Raw genomic sequence first — 15,414 nt, forward strand, 5'->3', positions numbered from 1 at the left:
TATACCTCCATCTTGACTGGAAGTATCAAAGAATTTTTTCATTGACCATGGATAGGATATTAATCATGTCACAGGAACAACTATTCTACACTGAAATTTTGAAAATGATCATTTTTGGACTGCAGCTCACACTTGGTCCTACCTCTCGATCACTACAGCTATAGTTATCATTTTAACCACTGGTTGAAACACATGAACTGTTCAGATACTCTTAGAAGCAAGGACTTGCTTGTCCAGCCATAGATTATTATGGTCAGTAGTCAACCTCCAGCTGTCTGTTCCTACAGTGAGAGAGAACTGTCTAACCCAAGGTCGTGTCCTTCCAGAGTAGCCTGCATCTGGACTTACATGAGATAAAGTTTGGGACTATCATAAATAATACTGCTTTGAAAATTCTTGGACATGTCTCTTGGTAAACATGTACATTTTGAATTGCTAGGTCATAGTGTAATGTGCATGTTCAGCTTTAGCAGACCCTGCCAAATAGTTTTTCAAAGTGGTTATATAAATTTATTCTCCTCCCAGCAGCATAAAAAAGTTCCATTTGCTCCACATCTTTATCAACATTCAGTATTGTTTTAGTCTTTTTTATTTTAGCCATCACAGTAAATACGTTGTAAGGTCTCATTTTCACTTTAATTTGCATTTCCTGATGACCAATGAGGTTGAGCCCCTTTCCATATGTTTATTTGGCATTTGGATATCCTCTTTGGTCTTTTAATATTGGGTTATCTGCTTTTTATTTTGATTTATAGAAGTTCTTTATATATCCTGGGCATGAGTTCTTTGACTGATGTATCTATTGCAAATAACCTACTCTAGCTTCCCTCTTCCCTCTTATTTGGTGTATTATGATAAGCAGCGGCTTAACTTTAATATACTCAAAATAGTCTTTTGGGGGGAGAGGATTATAACTAATATTTATGTTTTATTTAAGAATCTTTGTTTACCCCAATGTTATGAAGATATCCTCTTATGTTTTCTTCTTGAATCTTTATTGTTTTACCTTTTGCATTGAGATCTGCAATCCATCTAACACTGATTCTTGTGTATAGTGTGAGGTAGAACTTAAGATTTATTTGGTTTCATATGTACATGTAGTTGACCCTGCTCACAGAAAAGATTATCCATTCACCAATGTACATACAACTTTGTCATAAAAAGTAAACATATATGTGTGGGTCCGTATCTGGACACTATTTTATTACATTGGTGCTATTGAATATCTTTTTCTTTTATTTCCTGTTTATTTGTGGCTGATATATAAAAATACAATTTTCTGTGCATGTGTGTATGTGTAGTATACATACACACGTCTCCAACACACTTGCTAAATTCACTTATTCTAACAATAGGCTTATAGATCGTTTTGCATTTTCTGTATGTATGGTTATATCATCTGCAAATAAGAAATATCAGTCTTCTTTCTTTATATATCTTATTCCTTTTATTTCTTTTATCTTATCTAATAGACCACTTAAGAGCTCTATATTGGAAATAAGTGGTATTAACAGGAGGAAAACTTTCGTTATTTCAATTTGCCATTGTAATGATGTTAGCTTTATGAGTTTAATAAATATCTTTTAATAAATTAAGGAACTTCCCTTTTGTTTCTAGTTTGCTAAGAGTTATTATGAGTGGATGTTAAGTTTTTTGAGTGACATTTTTTCTTAACCATTGAGGTGATCATATGATTTACCTCTTCTTTTTCTCTCTTGCTATGGTGAATTATATCGATTGATTTTTTAGTAACTAACCTTGCACTTTGGAGTAAATGCAACTTAATCATGACATAGTATCCTTTCTCTATATTACTAGATTCAGTTTTCTGGTATTTTGTTGAGGATTTTTATATTTATTTTACAAAAGATATTGATCTGGAATTTTTCTTTTTGTTTGTTTTGTTTTTGTCAGATTTTAGTGGCAGGCCTCATAAAACAGGTTAGCAATTGCTTTCCCTTTTTTTCTGTTTTCTGATAGTGTTTTTCGAGGTTATTATTTTTTCTTAAATATTTGGGAAATTGCACTCACGAAGCCATTTAGGCCCAGATATTTCTCTGTGAGAAAGTTTTTAATTACATGTTTATCTTAAAAAAGTTTTAAATTCATTTTTTAATTATATAATTGATATAAAATATATTATTGCAAAAATTCAAATATTACAGATAAAAATAAAGCTCCTTTAATCATTACCCCTTTCAAATTTTTAGTTATACTTTACTACATTTCGTCAGGGAAGTGTTATGTTATGATGATATAGCAGACTTGAACTCTACCACACATTTGCCCATGTGAGCCAGGGCTATGCCTCAATTTCCTCATCTTAGTAAAGTTTCAAAGAGAATTATATGTGATGATGTATGGACAGTGCTTCTTAGCCTTAAATAGTAGCACTGAAGTTGTTATGGTTAAACGTAAAAAGGTCTCAGAATGGATGTGACTATTAGGGGATCACTATAAACCCGAACTAGGAGCTAAGAAAGGCTTCTGCTAGCTAAAATAGGTATCGCAAAAAACTACGTACTAAAGCTTATGCATTTTCCATGTAGGAAAGTCCTCCTGTAAATCCTTCTTTGGAGCTTATATGTACTTGTTTTAAAGATTATTCTGACAAGGTTCACTATCCAGATTGTTCGTTCACAGAAGATTAGAAACAGCAAATCTCTGTAGCATCTATGCTTTTAGCAAAACAACCAGGCTAAGAGACATTTATTTAATGTGCAGACTTGAATTGGGAGTTGTCAGAGTTTCTTGTGCTTCTCATTGAAGTTGGGTGACAAAATTAGGAAGCGAAGGCAGCAGTTATGTAATGGAAAATCTGTAAGTGAAAGGAAGGACATTTGGTTGCCTATTTATTTTGTGACTGATAGTGTAAAAATCATACAATCGCAGTTTGTTACCCAATCTACTAAACGCATTATCTCCCCAGAGTGACCTTAAAAATACCTAGAGAAAGTAAATTCAGAGTTGAAACAAAGGCCTAATGAGAAAAATGGGGTTAATAAGCACCTTACATAGAAGGAACCCATAAAAGCCCTTGTAAATATTTGTATATTCACTAAAATGAAACTGTAAAAGCAGAATTAAGATTTCATTAGTAATTATTCATAACAGAATTGAGGAAGGAGCGGTAAGACTAGAGGAAAAAGGTAAAATAGATGGCAGAAGTAACATTTTGTGATATGAGCAATTCAAGACCCATCAGAAGTGTGGGGCGCCTGCCCTTGGGAGCTGGAGCACAAGGGGCCAGGAGACCTGAAACTGGTAGTCAGTTGTGCTGCAGCGTTTCTCCTGAGCCCAGGAAGAAACATCCCAGTACACACAAAGGGGCCTCTTTCTACCCATGTCCTTCGGCGCTTCACCTCTGCACGCATAAACGAGGCTCAAACTTGAGTGGAAAACACTGACAGTGTGACGCTTCACAAGTTGTAAATTAGTGCAAAAATATATATATATATATAAATAAATGGAATACACACACACACACAGACACACACACACACACACACACACGTTGCCATCCCTAGCTCATATTTTAGTCTCTCTTTCCCTGCAGATTTCAGAGAAAAACTTTGATTCTTGAGTTGGTGACTTGGGCAAAGAAATAAAATGTCTCTGCATATGCAAAGGAAATCATTCAGGCATTATTCTGTTAAAATAAAACCCAGAGAGCCATATAGTTTTGCCAGTCACCTTAACAGCTGCAAGTAAATTTCATACATTTTGATTTTATCGTACGCTGTGAATCACCATCTGCAGATATATCATCACAATCCTTCAGTTTCTGAAAAAAAGAGGTAATATAATTTGGTGCTTAAGAATTGGGAGTGGGGTGGGGGTCATGGTTACGTTACCTTTGCTATCTACCTGACAACTGACAGAGAGAATTACACATGAGATTTTCTATGAAAGGATTTTGAAAAATAGAAAGTCTGAAGAAAGGGTTTTCAGTGTTATTAGTCTTCTCATTTCCATAGAGAGAAGTGAATAACTCAACTTCATTGGAGAGGAAAAATGATTCTTAATGAACACACTTGGAGCACTTTGGAAAAGGTGACCAGTTAACTCCAGTGACCAATGGGGTCTCACTTGATATATAACAAAAAGAATTCCTGGTTTGTCTTAGGTACTCTTTGGTAATTCATTGGATCACAAAGAATGGAAGCATATACTATGTGGAAAATGCACTAGTTTGGGAGTGCTTTCTATTTTCCAGACATGAAACTTCGGAAAGACCATTTAACCTATTTGATTCTTGGTTTTCCTCCTATAAAATTTGTATATTCATTCAGTTTTTCTGTATCACAAACAACCCCCAAATCTCAGTGGTTTATAATAATAACAACATTATTTTCACTTAAGGTACATGTCTGTTGATATGTGACTCAGCTGCCACTCTACTCCAGCTGTGTTTCGTATTTCTTATTTCCAGACCCAGACTGAAAGGACAACTCTTATGTGGGACATGCCTATTATCATAGCTGAAAGAAAGGGCAGGAGAGCTGGTGGATGCCTCCTACAGCTTCTGCATAGTCCTGACCTAGGTCATGGCCTATGGCACCATCATTCCACTCGCCAAAGAGAGTCACATGGCCAAGGTCAGCATTACTGGAGCAGGGCAGTATAGTCCTCACACAACCAGCCAGCAAGTCACATAATCCTCTTAGAGAGAAGGGTATGGGTGAAAAAGAAGCATGGTGTTGACGGGACCGACATGCAGACCGATGGAACAGCATTAAGAGCCCAGAAAGAAACCCACATATATATGGCAAATAATTTTTGACAAAAGAGCCAAAAACATACAATGGAGAAAAGAAAGGCTCTTCACCAAATGGTACTAAGAAAATTGGAAAGCCAGATGCAAAAGAATGAAACTAGACTACTGTTTGTCCCCATATACAAAAATTAATTCAAAATGGATCAAAGACCTAAATATAAGACCTGAAACAATAAAACACATAGAAGAAAACATAGATACCAAATTTAGACCTTAGTCTTAGAGAGAATTTACTGTATTTGACCTCAAAGGCAAAGGAAGTAAAAGCAAAAATGAATAGGACTATATCACACTAAAAAGCTTCTGCACAGCAAAAGAAACCATCATCAAAACAAAAAGGCAACCAAAGGAATGGGAGAAGATATTTCGAAACAACACCTTTGATAAGGAGTTAATGTCCAAAATATATACAGAACTCAGACAACTCAACAACAACAAAAAAACAAGCAATCCAATTAAAATGGGCAGAGGATCTAAACAGACACTTCTCCCAAGAAGACATACAAATGGTCAACAGATACATGAAAACATGCTCAACTTCAGTAGCTATTAGGGAAATACAAATCAAAACCACAATGAGATACCATTCAAATGTCTGTCTTAATATACACATACAGACAGACATACAAATATACACAAATACTAATTTTTACTAGATTGTCCACCTAATGAATATACTTCTTTGGGAATGTTTTTTCACTCTACTATATGCTGTTTAGCATGCCTTTTTGCAAATTATTAAATATTTTTCGAAAACAAATTTTACATTTTAATATGCAATATTAATGTATGTTATATGTAATTCATCTATAATGAGTAAGCCCAATAATAAAGCAAGAACTCACAAACTCACTACCATACCCAGCTTGAGAACTAGGCAATTACAACGCCCTAGAAGTTACCTGTGTGCTTCTCTGCTGCAGCCCCGTCCCACCTGTGGCTACCCACTGTCCTCGATTTTGTGTCTTCTCAACAGCTTTTTTTTAAAGTCCGTTTATATATATAGTCTCCAAATAGTATATTGCTGTGTTTTGCTTGGTTTAGAGCTTTATAAGAATGATATTATATTGCATTATTTATAGTGGTGAAATGAATATTGCAAAATTAGTTAAAAGTGTCCTTTACTGTTCGATATTTAGAGATATTTTTCTAGTGTTTTACCTTTACCAAGAGGTTGTTCATTAATCTTTGTGTGTATACCCAATTATTTTCTTGGGAATAATTTCTAGAGATAAAATTGCAGGGTTAAAGGGTAAGAACACTTTTAAGTGCTTTTTCTTTTTAATAGCTCTACCTCAGAAAATGTGTCCATCTTGAAGATTTTAATAAAATGAGCATTGAGATTTGTCTGGCAGATAATTATAAATCATTACTAGCTTTCCATTTTAAAAGGCAATAAGAAACGCCAATGTCCCAGTGTCTTATCAAATTAAAAAGTCCAAAATAAAATTCCTCAATATGCCTGATTCCCTGAAATCTATTCTGTTCTGTCACAGTGTGACATTACCATCCCGTTAGTTCCTAAGGCTAGAAACCTTAAAGACATCTTCTCTCTACTTTCCCACCTTCACTTCAGCCACCCCACACTTCCCCTCAGTCAGTCTCCAAGTCCTGCTTGTTCTGTCTCTACACGGCCCGTGAACCCATCCCTTCCCTTACATTCTAACAAACACTGCTCTAATCCAGACCCTGCTCATGTATCCTGTGGATCATTAGGAAGCCTCTTAACTGGTCTCCTACTTGTCTTTTGTCTCATGCCTCTCTAATCAATCCTTCATGCTGTTACTTTCTCAAAACATAGACTTGTCTTTAAAACTGACAAGAAAAATCCTTGATAGCTCTCCATTATCCACATGATAAAAATCCGCACTCCGTAGTTAAAGCCCTTGATCTAATTTAACCTCCCTCTCCAGCTTTGTTTCCTTATAATTCATCCTCCCCACTCCACTCGACCCCATCCAATCCCAAGAACTTTGTGTTTTATATTCTAGCCAGCCTGGGCTACTTGCTCCCTATATATTTTCCTATTTTTCCTTGTACTTGTTACTCCTTCAGCCTACAATATTCTTCCTCTTCTACCCTCCCTGATGAAATGCCGCTCATGCTCCACGTTTCCACTGCAGTGCTAAGTCATGTAGTTTCACATCAGTGTAAGTTATCATAGTTATATATAGATGAGTCAGGCATGTTTGCGTCTCTCGAAGTACTTTGTCAAAATGTGAAAAAAGATATTTGCTGGGTAGAAAAAGAAACACAAACTATTTTAAACACATCAATTATAATAAAACTATATAAAATGTATATATAGAGACATATGTGAGTGTTGATACATATATATATGAACAGACACAGAGGCTGATAAGAATACTGGAGCTTCTGAAATTCTTTTTGGAATTAGGCAGGGTGAATACCTTTTTATAAAATTAATTATAACATGATACTTGTTAGCTTTATTTTCTTTCCTGAAGATGCTTGTTTGGACTTAAACAGGTGTCCATTCTGAGGCTTAAACCATATCTGGTCCAGCTGCAGGAGACCAGCCAGGCCTCTCCTCCCTGTTCCAGTGTTGACTGGAGAGTTGGAGGGCCCTGTTGCCAAATATGTCTAGTCAAAGTCACAGGTGGTGAACAGTCCCCTTAACTGTAAAATGAAAACATTGCACTAGAAAACTGTTAAATGGATGAGCAGATGATCTCTAAGGTCCTTTCCAGCTCTCATATTCTGGGATATCTTTTATTCGTGGACAGAAATGCTTAAGAACAAAGGAAAGGGCTGATTTGTTCTTGTTCTAACACCTTCGCTGGTGTCAAGTAGCCAGTTTGTCCTTTTATTCACTTTGAACTGCCAAAATGTATTGTGTAGGGGATTTAGTACATTTGGCTTCTGATCCAAGTGTACCACTCTCTACCTGTGTGGCCTTGGGTGTGCCCCTTTCTGTCACCAGGCCTCTGTTAGCTTATCTGAGAAACAGTGAAGGTGAGACTAGATGCTCTGTGAGGCTCTTTGCAGATTTCCCATAATTTTATAATTGGTATGTGTGAAGTACCCAAGGATATTTTACCCTGTAGTCACTATCCTCTGTTTCAAAGTTAAGAAATCAGTAGAATGGGACTATTCACAAAATATTTTTCTCTCTTCAAAATACTGTGGATAGCAAAGTGGAGCATCAGGGTATGCAAATGGATATGTATGAGAGAATATCTTGTTTCCATCACTTACTTCAACTTACCATAATATTTATTCTCGTATAGTGGTTACTTCTCAAGTCTTAAAATTATTATCTTTGGAAATGTAAACCAAAAAAACTTTGAAGATATAGGAAATTAAGATGTTGGAGTAGGTTTCAAATATGCACACTAATTCAGATCAATCTAATAGTAGTACAGTATATCTCAAAATATATATCCCTAAAAATTATTATAGACATCCTTTCTTAAGAAAGAGATTCCAAAGTCTTACTGAAGAAGAGGGCCCCATTTTAATTTCCAAGGGACAAACTAATACTTTATATACGAGACTGATTCCAGAGTTGCTTCTGGCAAACATAACTGTTACTGCTTAAACAAGTATTTCTTTTCTAGTAATTAGATTTTTTTTTCATTTTGATAGATAGTCATAAATATTAACCACCAGCAGCGCAGGAATAATTTATATTCAAATTGTCAGACATCACTTTGTGAACACATAAAATAATTTACATTTATTGAGAACCTTTTATCCTAAAGTGCTCTGCACGTATTTCTTTATAACCTGATTGCCAGCTATATATAGGACTCCCACCTAAACAGGGGAGCAACCAAAGTACTTAAAGTATACAACTTCAGAAAAATAGAGGAAAGAAGGGAATGTGGTTTTTTACTTGTTCTTATATACTCTCATGCCTATAGGATTGGAGAATCCATGTTGACCAAATGCACCAGCACAAAAATGGAATTGAATCTGCTCTAAAGGAGACCAAGGTATGTGAATTACTTCAAGTGAATCAATGTACATTTACTCATCTGTGGAACATGTTAAGGGAGAACATAAGGAGCTTACTAATTGGAATGTAACATATTACATTTCAGCAGCCCTGACACTTAAACCAACTAAAGAAAGGTAACTTTCTAAAAAAGCAGTATAATATATATTACATTACGTATATTAGATATGTATCTAATATATATGTATGTATGTATGTATGTATGTATATGTATATTGAGAGGAACATTTCATCATTCTTTCCTTCAAGGAATAACAGAGCCCCAGGCCAGCCATACCTAGATTCCTCAGCTTCCCCAGGCTTGCTGCCCTGCCAAAATACGGACTTGTGGAGGATTCCACAAAGAAGCAGAACTGGGATGAGAATTTGTGGGTCTCAGGCTAGACCTATATATTTAATGATCTACTTTCAACTAGAATGTTCCAGCCATGCTTGAATTGTGCTAGAAGAAAGTCGTGTTATTCCCTTACCTACTTTAATTGTGAACTTCACATAAAGCAAATTTCACTCACATCTGATCTAGATATGCGTAAAAATTAGTAAATTAACTAACACTGTCAGGTGCTATTTTAACATTCTGTGAAGTGACTAAACTATTTTTCATTGCAGACTTCTTTTGCTATTAAAAATTTCAAACTGTCTTATTTTTCACAAGCGGTTGAGAATTTGTGGGATGAATGGAGGGAAATTTAACCTGTTTTAAACTATTTTTGAAAAAATATATTTGTGAATTTTTTTATGTACTAAAGTCTCATGGAATTTCTAGGGATTTTTGGACAAACTCCATAATGAAATTAGTAGGACTCTGGAAAAGATTGGCAGCCGAGAAAAGTACATCAACAATCAGCTTGAGCCCTTGGTTCAAGAATATCGTGCAGCTCAAGCTCAGCTGAGTGAGGTAATTTAAGAATGATATCCAGGGATTTATTCCAAGTAATGATCCTAATCCCAAAACTCGACATAGCACTTTTCATTGGAGAATTTCATTGGAGAATTGTGAAACATATTTCGCAAACAGCAATACAATGTGTCCACAGTTAACGTTGTTGACAGCTTCTTGGAAAATGCAATTTTAAAGAAAATGACGTATAAATGAAACCAGTTTTTTATCATAGGCTAATTGATGTACAGAATTATGCCATAGCAACTTAACTCTTGCTTCTGTCAGTTAGCTATGGTTAAATTGCTTACAGTTGTGGTTTCCAAGAGCCTGTCGATGGATGACATCAAGTGAGAACTTACTGTGTATTGATTCTCTGTCCACTTTAGGAAGTTACATGAGGCAATAAAACTTGTTTCCATTTTACATGTGATAGAAATTATCTCCTAGAAGTCTTTATGTGCATTTCTTCATTCGATTTAAATAAATGAAAGCACGTATTGTTAGAGAACATGGCTTAGAACAGAAAAGGGTGTCAGGAAACCTTGTTTTGTTTCTATCTGCTGTATGAGTAGGAGGAACAAGAATAGTATGCGTTTAACATGTGTCAGAGGGAGAAGACATCCCTGCCATAGTGGCTTACTATCATGTAATGAGGAATTTCAGCAAGACACATTCAAAGACAAGCAGTTTAATTAATTAAATGAGCAAATATTTTAATCCTTTCAAAGTTTTAGAATTTCAACCAAAAAATAAAACTGTCAGCCTTTGAAAGCCGCAGTTTCTGTCCCAGCAGTAGGGATCTAAAGGCTTTTCTTTGAGATTCATACCCCCTCTTTCCTGACATTGAAAAAGACCAGTAAGAACACTTACAAATGTCAGTTAAAGACATAATTCGGGGGGGGGCGGGGTTTCAGCAAAGTTAGAAGGAGAAAAAAATGGAAATAAACTTAAGAAACCTCTGTATTTTCAGAAGTTCTCAAAAACCAAACAGAAAGTAATCTTCACTTTTTTATTGTTATTTATTTCCTCATATACACATCTATTCATGGATATTTTCACTTTTAAAATGCTTTAAAAGCCTAATTAAAGCCACTATGTATCTCTCAAATTTTGCTATTAAATAATTGATTGTTAGATCAATTATTTAACAGCATACTGTCATACTGTTTGTTAATACTTATTAATTGCTGATCCTGATGCTCTATTATGATTGATTTTTTAAAACTGGTTTTCTCTGCATAGCACACAAATTAAATCGACCAAGAGCCACTCTGCGAAACTGTATAATAATGGCTGAGGACAGTTTTTATTGTGAACCATGCCCATGCAAGTTACAGTCAGTATATGAAGGTTAAAGTAGTTCATCATTTTATAGTGTTTTAGTTAAATACATGGTGCCTATTAGGGAAATAAAATAGCTACAGTTAATGTCACTTTCACAACTGTGTTCACAAATGAGGGGGGAGGTTGTCATAAAATGATATGCACAAATTGCAAACACAAAGAGGTCATATTTAAGTAATCTGCTTTTGCGGTGATTTTGTCTTTAAACAAAATGTTTTCTCCCTCAGGCAAGAGAGAGATACCAGCAAGGAAATGGTGGAGTGACTGAAAGGACGAGACTGCTCTCTGAGGTACACGCTGTGTGCTCTTGCAGACTTCTCACCTGTCAGCTGGGCCCGATGTTCTGAGCTTTGATGGTTTAATACTGCTACACCGTGGGTTGTTTCAGTCATTGTTTCCTGTGTCTTTGAATCCTTTTCTTTAGGAGAAAATCCCTAATTTTCTTACCAATGAATCAGTTATGTGTGTATATTCTACTTGTTTCCATAAAATGCCCGAAGCTCTATTAAATTAAGCATAAAACATGGTGATAATATTAGCAAATTCATAGCCTTCCTTAATTTCCTTAAACATAATTGTTATAATTGATATATAGAAGAGTACATAAAGCACTGGCCTAATTATCTGTAAAAATTTTAATATTAGTCTGCAAGAGAGAAGGTTTGTTTTAGCGATTATTGATAATTTGTATGTGATACTATTTCTCTGTCTACAAATTGGGAGAGCCTTGGAACCCTTTCCTTCTGAGAACTTCTGGAATATTTGCTTATGTTGTTGTATTTATTTTCATCATTTTGAAAGAGAAGTAAGACCTAACATGTATTCCCATTTTTTACTGAAAAGCTGAGAGAAAAAAATTCCTTTAATAAGGTCAGTAGCCAATGTGGGACTAAAACCCAAAATTATCTTTGATTACAATCCCATATAATTGTCACAAATTTTTCTCTATAATACAGTTAAGATTCTTGTATAGAAATTATTTGAGGAGTAAATAGTTATTTTAAAATATGAAAAATATAACTTTAAAAATATTTAGCATTTAATCCTGTGGTTCTTCTAGGCAAATAAAACATCATATAGAAATAAAGTGCTCACTTAGGTTGAGAAAATTAACACTTGAAGGGAGTCCAGGGAACCATTTAGTTCTTTTGGAGCAGGTAGTTATCCTCAGTTGTAACATTTCAGGTGATGGGAAAAAATTAATTTGCTTTACTTGGATGAGCACTTTATTCCCAAGGAAGTTTTTACTCACCACTTCGATAAAAAATAAAGCCAACTAAGTTGCAATAATTATCACTTAGTTCTAGATCATAACAAAAATGTTCAATTTTTTGAAAGATGGTATTTCCCTACCTATATTATTTCTAGCTTGAAATTTTGTTAATAATAGTTGTATAATTTTGAGGATGTAATTTTATAATTTTGAGTATTATATAGAGTGCAGATAAGAACCAATCCAACAGCACAGCATGCCTCTTAGAGTTAATGGTTTGGATAGAACCGTTAGAATATTTTTATATATAGCTATATGGTATAAACATTATTAGTATGCTATAGAGATAAAACTATAATGTGAAGAAAGATACCTTGTAAACCTTTATAAATCCCACATCTTTCTAGGATGTTTGTACTACTTTATACTGATTATTAAAGACTGGCATGGTAGATGCTATGAGGTAACTGCAAGGTTTGAGTTCCTGAAACCTACAACAGCTTAGTTTTAGTCTATCTTGTTACCACCTGATAAAGTTGATGAGGAAGTAGCTTGGGGAAGTTTAACCTTAGGAGCACTCTCAGAAGAGAAAAAGCTTTGTATGGCTGCGTATTTTATTATTCAAGTTATGTCCAGGATACTCCTAATATTTCTATTTCTTTATGTATGTATCATATTTCTAAATTAATTTTCTTAATACATCATTCAAAAATTTTGAACGTTTATTAAAATTCAGTGCTCATGAAAACATTTTTTTTAATGAAAGGTTACTGAAGAACTAGAAAAGGTAAAGCAAGAAATGGAAGAAAAAGGTAGCAGTATGACTGATGGTGGTAAGTACACACTAATATAAGGAGCAAATGAGCAGGACAAGAATATTTCCTCAAGAAATCTACTTAACAAAACAGTATTAAAATCGGGAGGCTACTTTTTAATGTGAATTTGTTGAGGAGAGATACATGGCGCCAGAATGGTGTCTGATAACCAGTATATAGTTTTCCTCATAAATCAGCTCAGAAGAGCCATTTTTAACTATAATTTAGGATTTTTATATTCAAATGGAGTGAGAAATATTTACGTACTTTGTTCTGCCAATTTTAAAAAATATTTTGTCCTATTTCCATCAAATGAGCTTCATTATCCCATTTTATGTACAAAAAGAGCACTAAGTGTAATGCCCAAATGACACAAAGGCAGTATCTGATGACCTCTTTTTTTTTCCTCTTCCCCTGTAGACCTGACTGGTCAGAGGTCAAATAGAGAAGAATTAATAATCTTTCAGTAATCATCCTCCATCATGAGCTAGTTATTTTGACATGACCCTGTAGTGACTGCCTAAAGCCCTTCAATGCTCTAGAAAGATTCTCTCATGCTATATACTGAGCCATCTTTCAAAAGGAATGTGTAGGGATTTTGCAGTATGATTGAATGAGCCCATTATCTATATCGCAAAAATAATTTTTCCTTTTCTTTTTCTCCTGGTGTATCCCCTTTCCCTTCAGACAAATATACCAAGCCATAAAAATAAATTGAAGGCACCCTGAAACTACCTCTTGAACAACTCTTTCCCTAGAAAAGGCAGGAAGTTCAGCCTCAGTACTTCAAATGCTGTTATCATTTCCCATCCTAAAAGTCTCAGGTGGTTAAATGCCACAGGAAAAACTGTGTGAATGTCACGGTTTTTGTTGGCTGTGTTTTTAACCCTATTTTTGGCTTAAGACAAAGTGAGGAAATTGTTATACAATTCTGTAATATGATGCACTCCAAATAAACATTTTTACTCCGTGTTATTTTCATTTGGTAGCTCCTTTGGTGAAGATTAAACAGAGCTTAACAAAGCTGAAGCAAGAAACCGTTCAGATGGACATTAGAATCGGTGTTGTGGAACACACATTACTCCAATCAAAGCTGAAGGAGAAGTCCAACATGACTAGGGACATGCATGCGACAGTCATTCCAGAATCTGCAATGGGTTCTTATTAAAACATACTGGGTTTGTCTGTGTGCTTCTGATTAATTCATTTTTTAATATCAAATCATATTTCATGTTGCATATTTCAAAGCACAATTATACCTCTAAAAGCATGTTCAATGGGTATTTTTATATACACACACATATTGTATCATGGTGATTATGAATTGGCTAAAGCCTTAAAATGAATATAATATTTAATAAAGTAATTAAAAATTCTCATTTTCAAAGAAGCTTTCACTAATCATTACACATATTAAATGTAATGTTAACCCGCACCTGGTCGTTCCTTTTCTTCTTGTTCTTCATGTAGGCCAGAGTGTATGACTCCTGCTTTCCCGCGGCTCTGCGGCTGCCGCTCTCACCACGCAGACCTTTGATGCAAGCCCGCCGCCTCTGGTTTGGTTGTGCCCGCCCCGCCCCCGCCCCACCCCAGCCCGCAGAGGTCGCCAGGGCGTCTGCACCTAGAGACAGCTAGCAGTGGCGGCGGCAAATTCTTTCCAAGAACCCAAACTTCCATCGCATCAGCTTTATGGTTACCTAAAATTACATTTTAAAAGAAGACAGCATAAGAAAAAACTTCAGTGTCCTTATTAACATTTGAAGTTTATTATTTCTCATGAGTATTTCGTGACTAAAATTATTTTATATTTTCTATGATTTAAGGCCAGCTAATAAGTAAATAAATATTTCGATCATGTTGACTCCGCTCCTGTGGTGACAAAAAGGTATATACATGTTTCAGTTCTACTTTTTTCTTTGCTATCAGTAATATTAGGAAGTCATTTTGTAGCTGAAGTAGAGACAGCAAGTCACATGCAAATCAGCATCCCAGCACTGGCGGTGGTTACCTGTACAGCTTACTACGCAGCTTCGTAGACCCAGATACCTACATGGTAAAATAAATATTAAAGTGCGCAGGTTTACAACGAGGGAAATCTGGTAGAGGATCACAAAGCAAAAGACAGTCCACATTTATATTTTTTAAAGTTTGGTGGTAAATTTTGAAAAGAATACTATGTATAGAATAACAAAAATAATAAAATCCTTTTCTCATTTTTTAACAATAGTTTTCTACATCAAATTTTTTTCTTAGCCTTTACTTTCTAGACATATACTCTAACACATACACACACACACTTTTTTTTTTCTTCAGACTTCCTTAAGTTTAGATAAAAGAAAATCTGTGTATAAACTACTGTTCCTCAAGAGGGTGGCAATCAATACAAAGACAAATAAGGTA

At 35.1% G+C, this 15,414-nt stretch overlaps 1 protein-coding gene across 1 annotated transcript in view; it reads left to right on the top strand.

Annotated features, from left to right (window-relative positions):
- The window catches only part of IFT57 (intraflagellar transport 57), a 65,791-nt gene extending 51,445 nt beyond the window's left edge, over nt 1–14,346 (top strand). Inside the window, exons 7-11 of the mRNA XM_054577240.1 lie at nt 8,665–8,736; nt 9,526–9,657; nt 11,214–11,276; nt 12,966–13,032; nt 14,004–14,346. Of these exons, the coding sequence (XP_054433215.1) occupies nt 8,665–8,736; nt 9,526–9,657; nt 11,214–11,276; nt 12,966–13,032; nt 14,004–14,182 (513 nt within the window). The 3' untranslated portion in view covers nt 14,183–14,346. The remainder of the gene's footprint in view (nt 1–8,664; nt 8,737–9,525; nt 9,658–11,213; nt 11,277–12,965; nt 13,033–14,003) is intronic.
- Nucleotides 14,347–15,414: the final 1,068 nt, after the last annotated feature.

The sequence above is a fragment of the Pteronotus mesoamericanus genome, unplaced genomic scaffold, assembly GCF_021234165.1.
Source record: "Pteronotus mesoamericanus isolate MK-2021 breed Mesoamerican mustached bat unplaced genomic scaffold, CSHL_Meso_final contig_42, whole genome shotgun sequence".
NCBI lineage: Eukaryota > Metazoa > Chordata > Mammalia > Chiroptera > Mormoopidae > Pteronotus > Pteronotus mesoamericanus.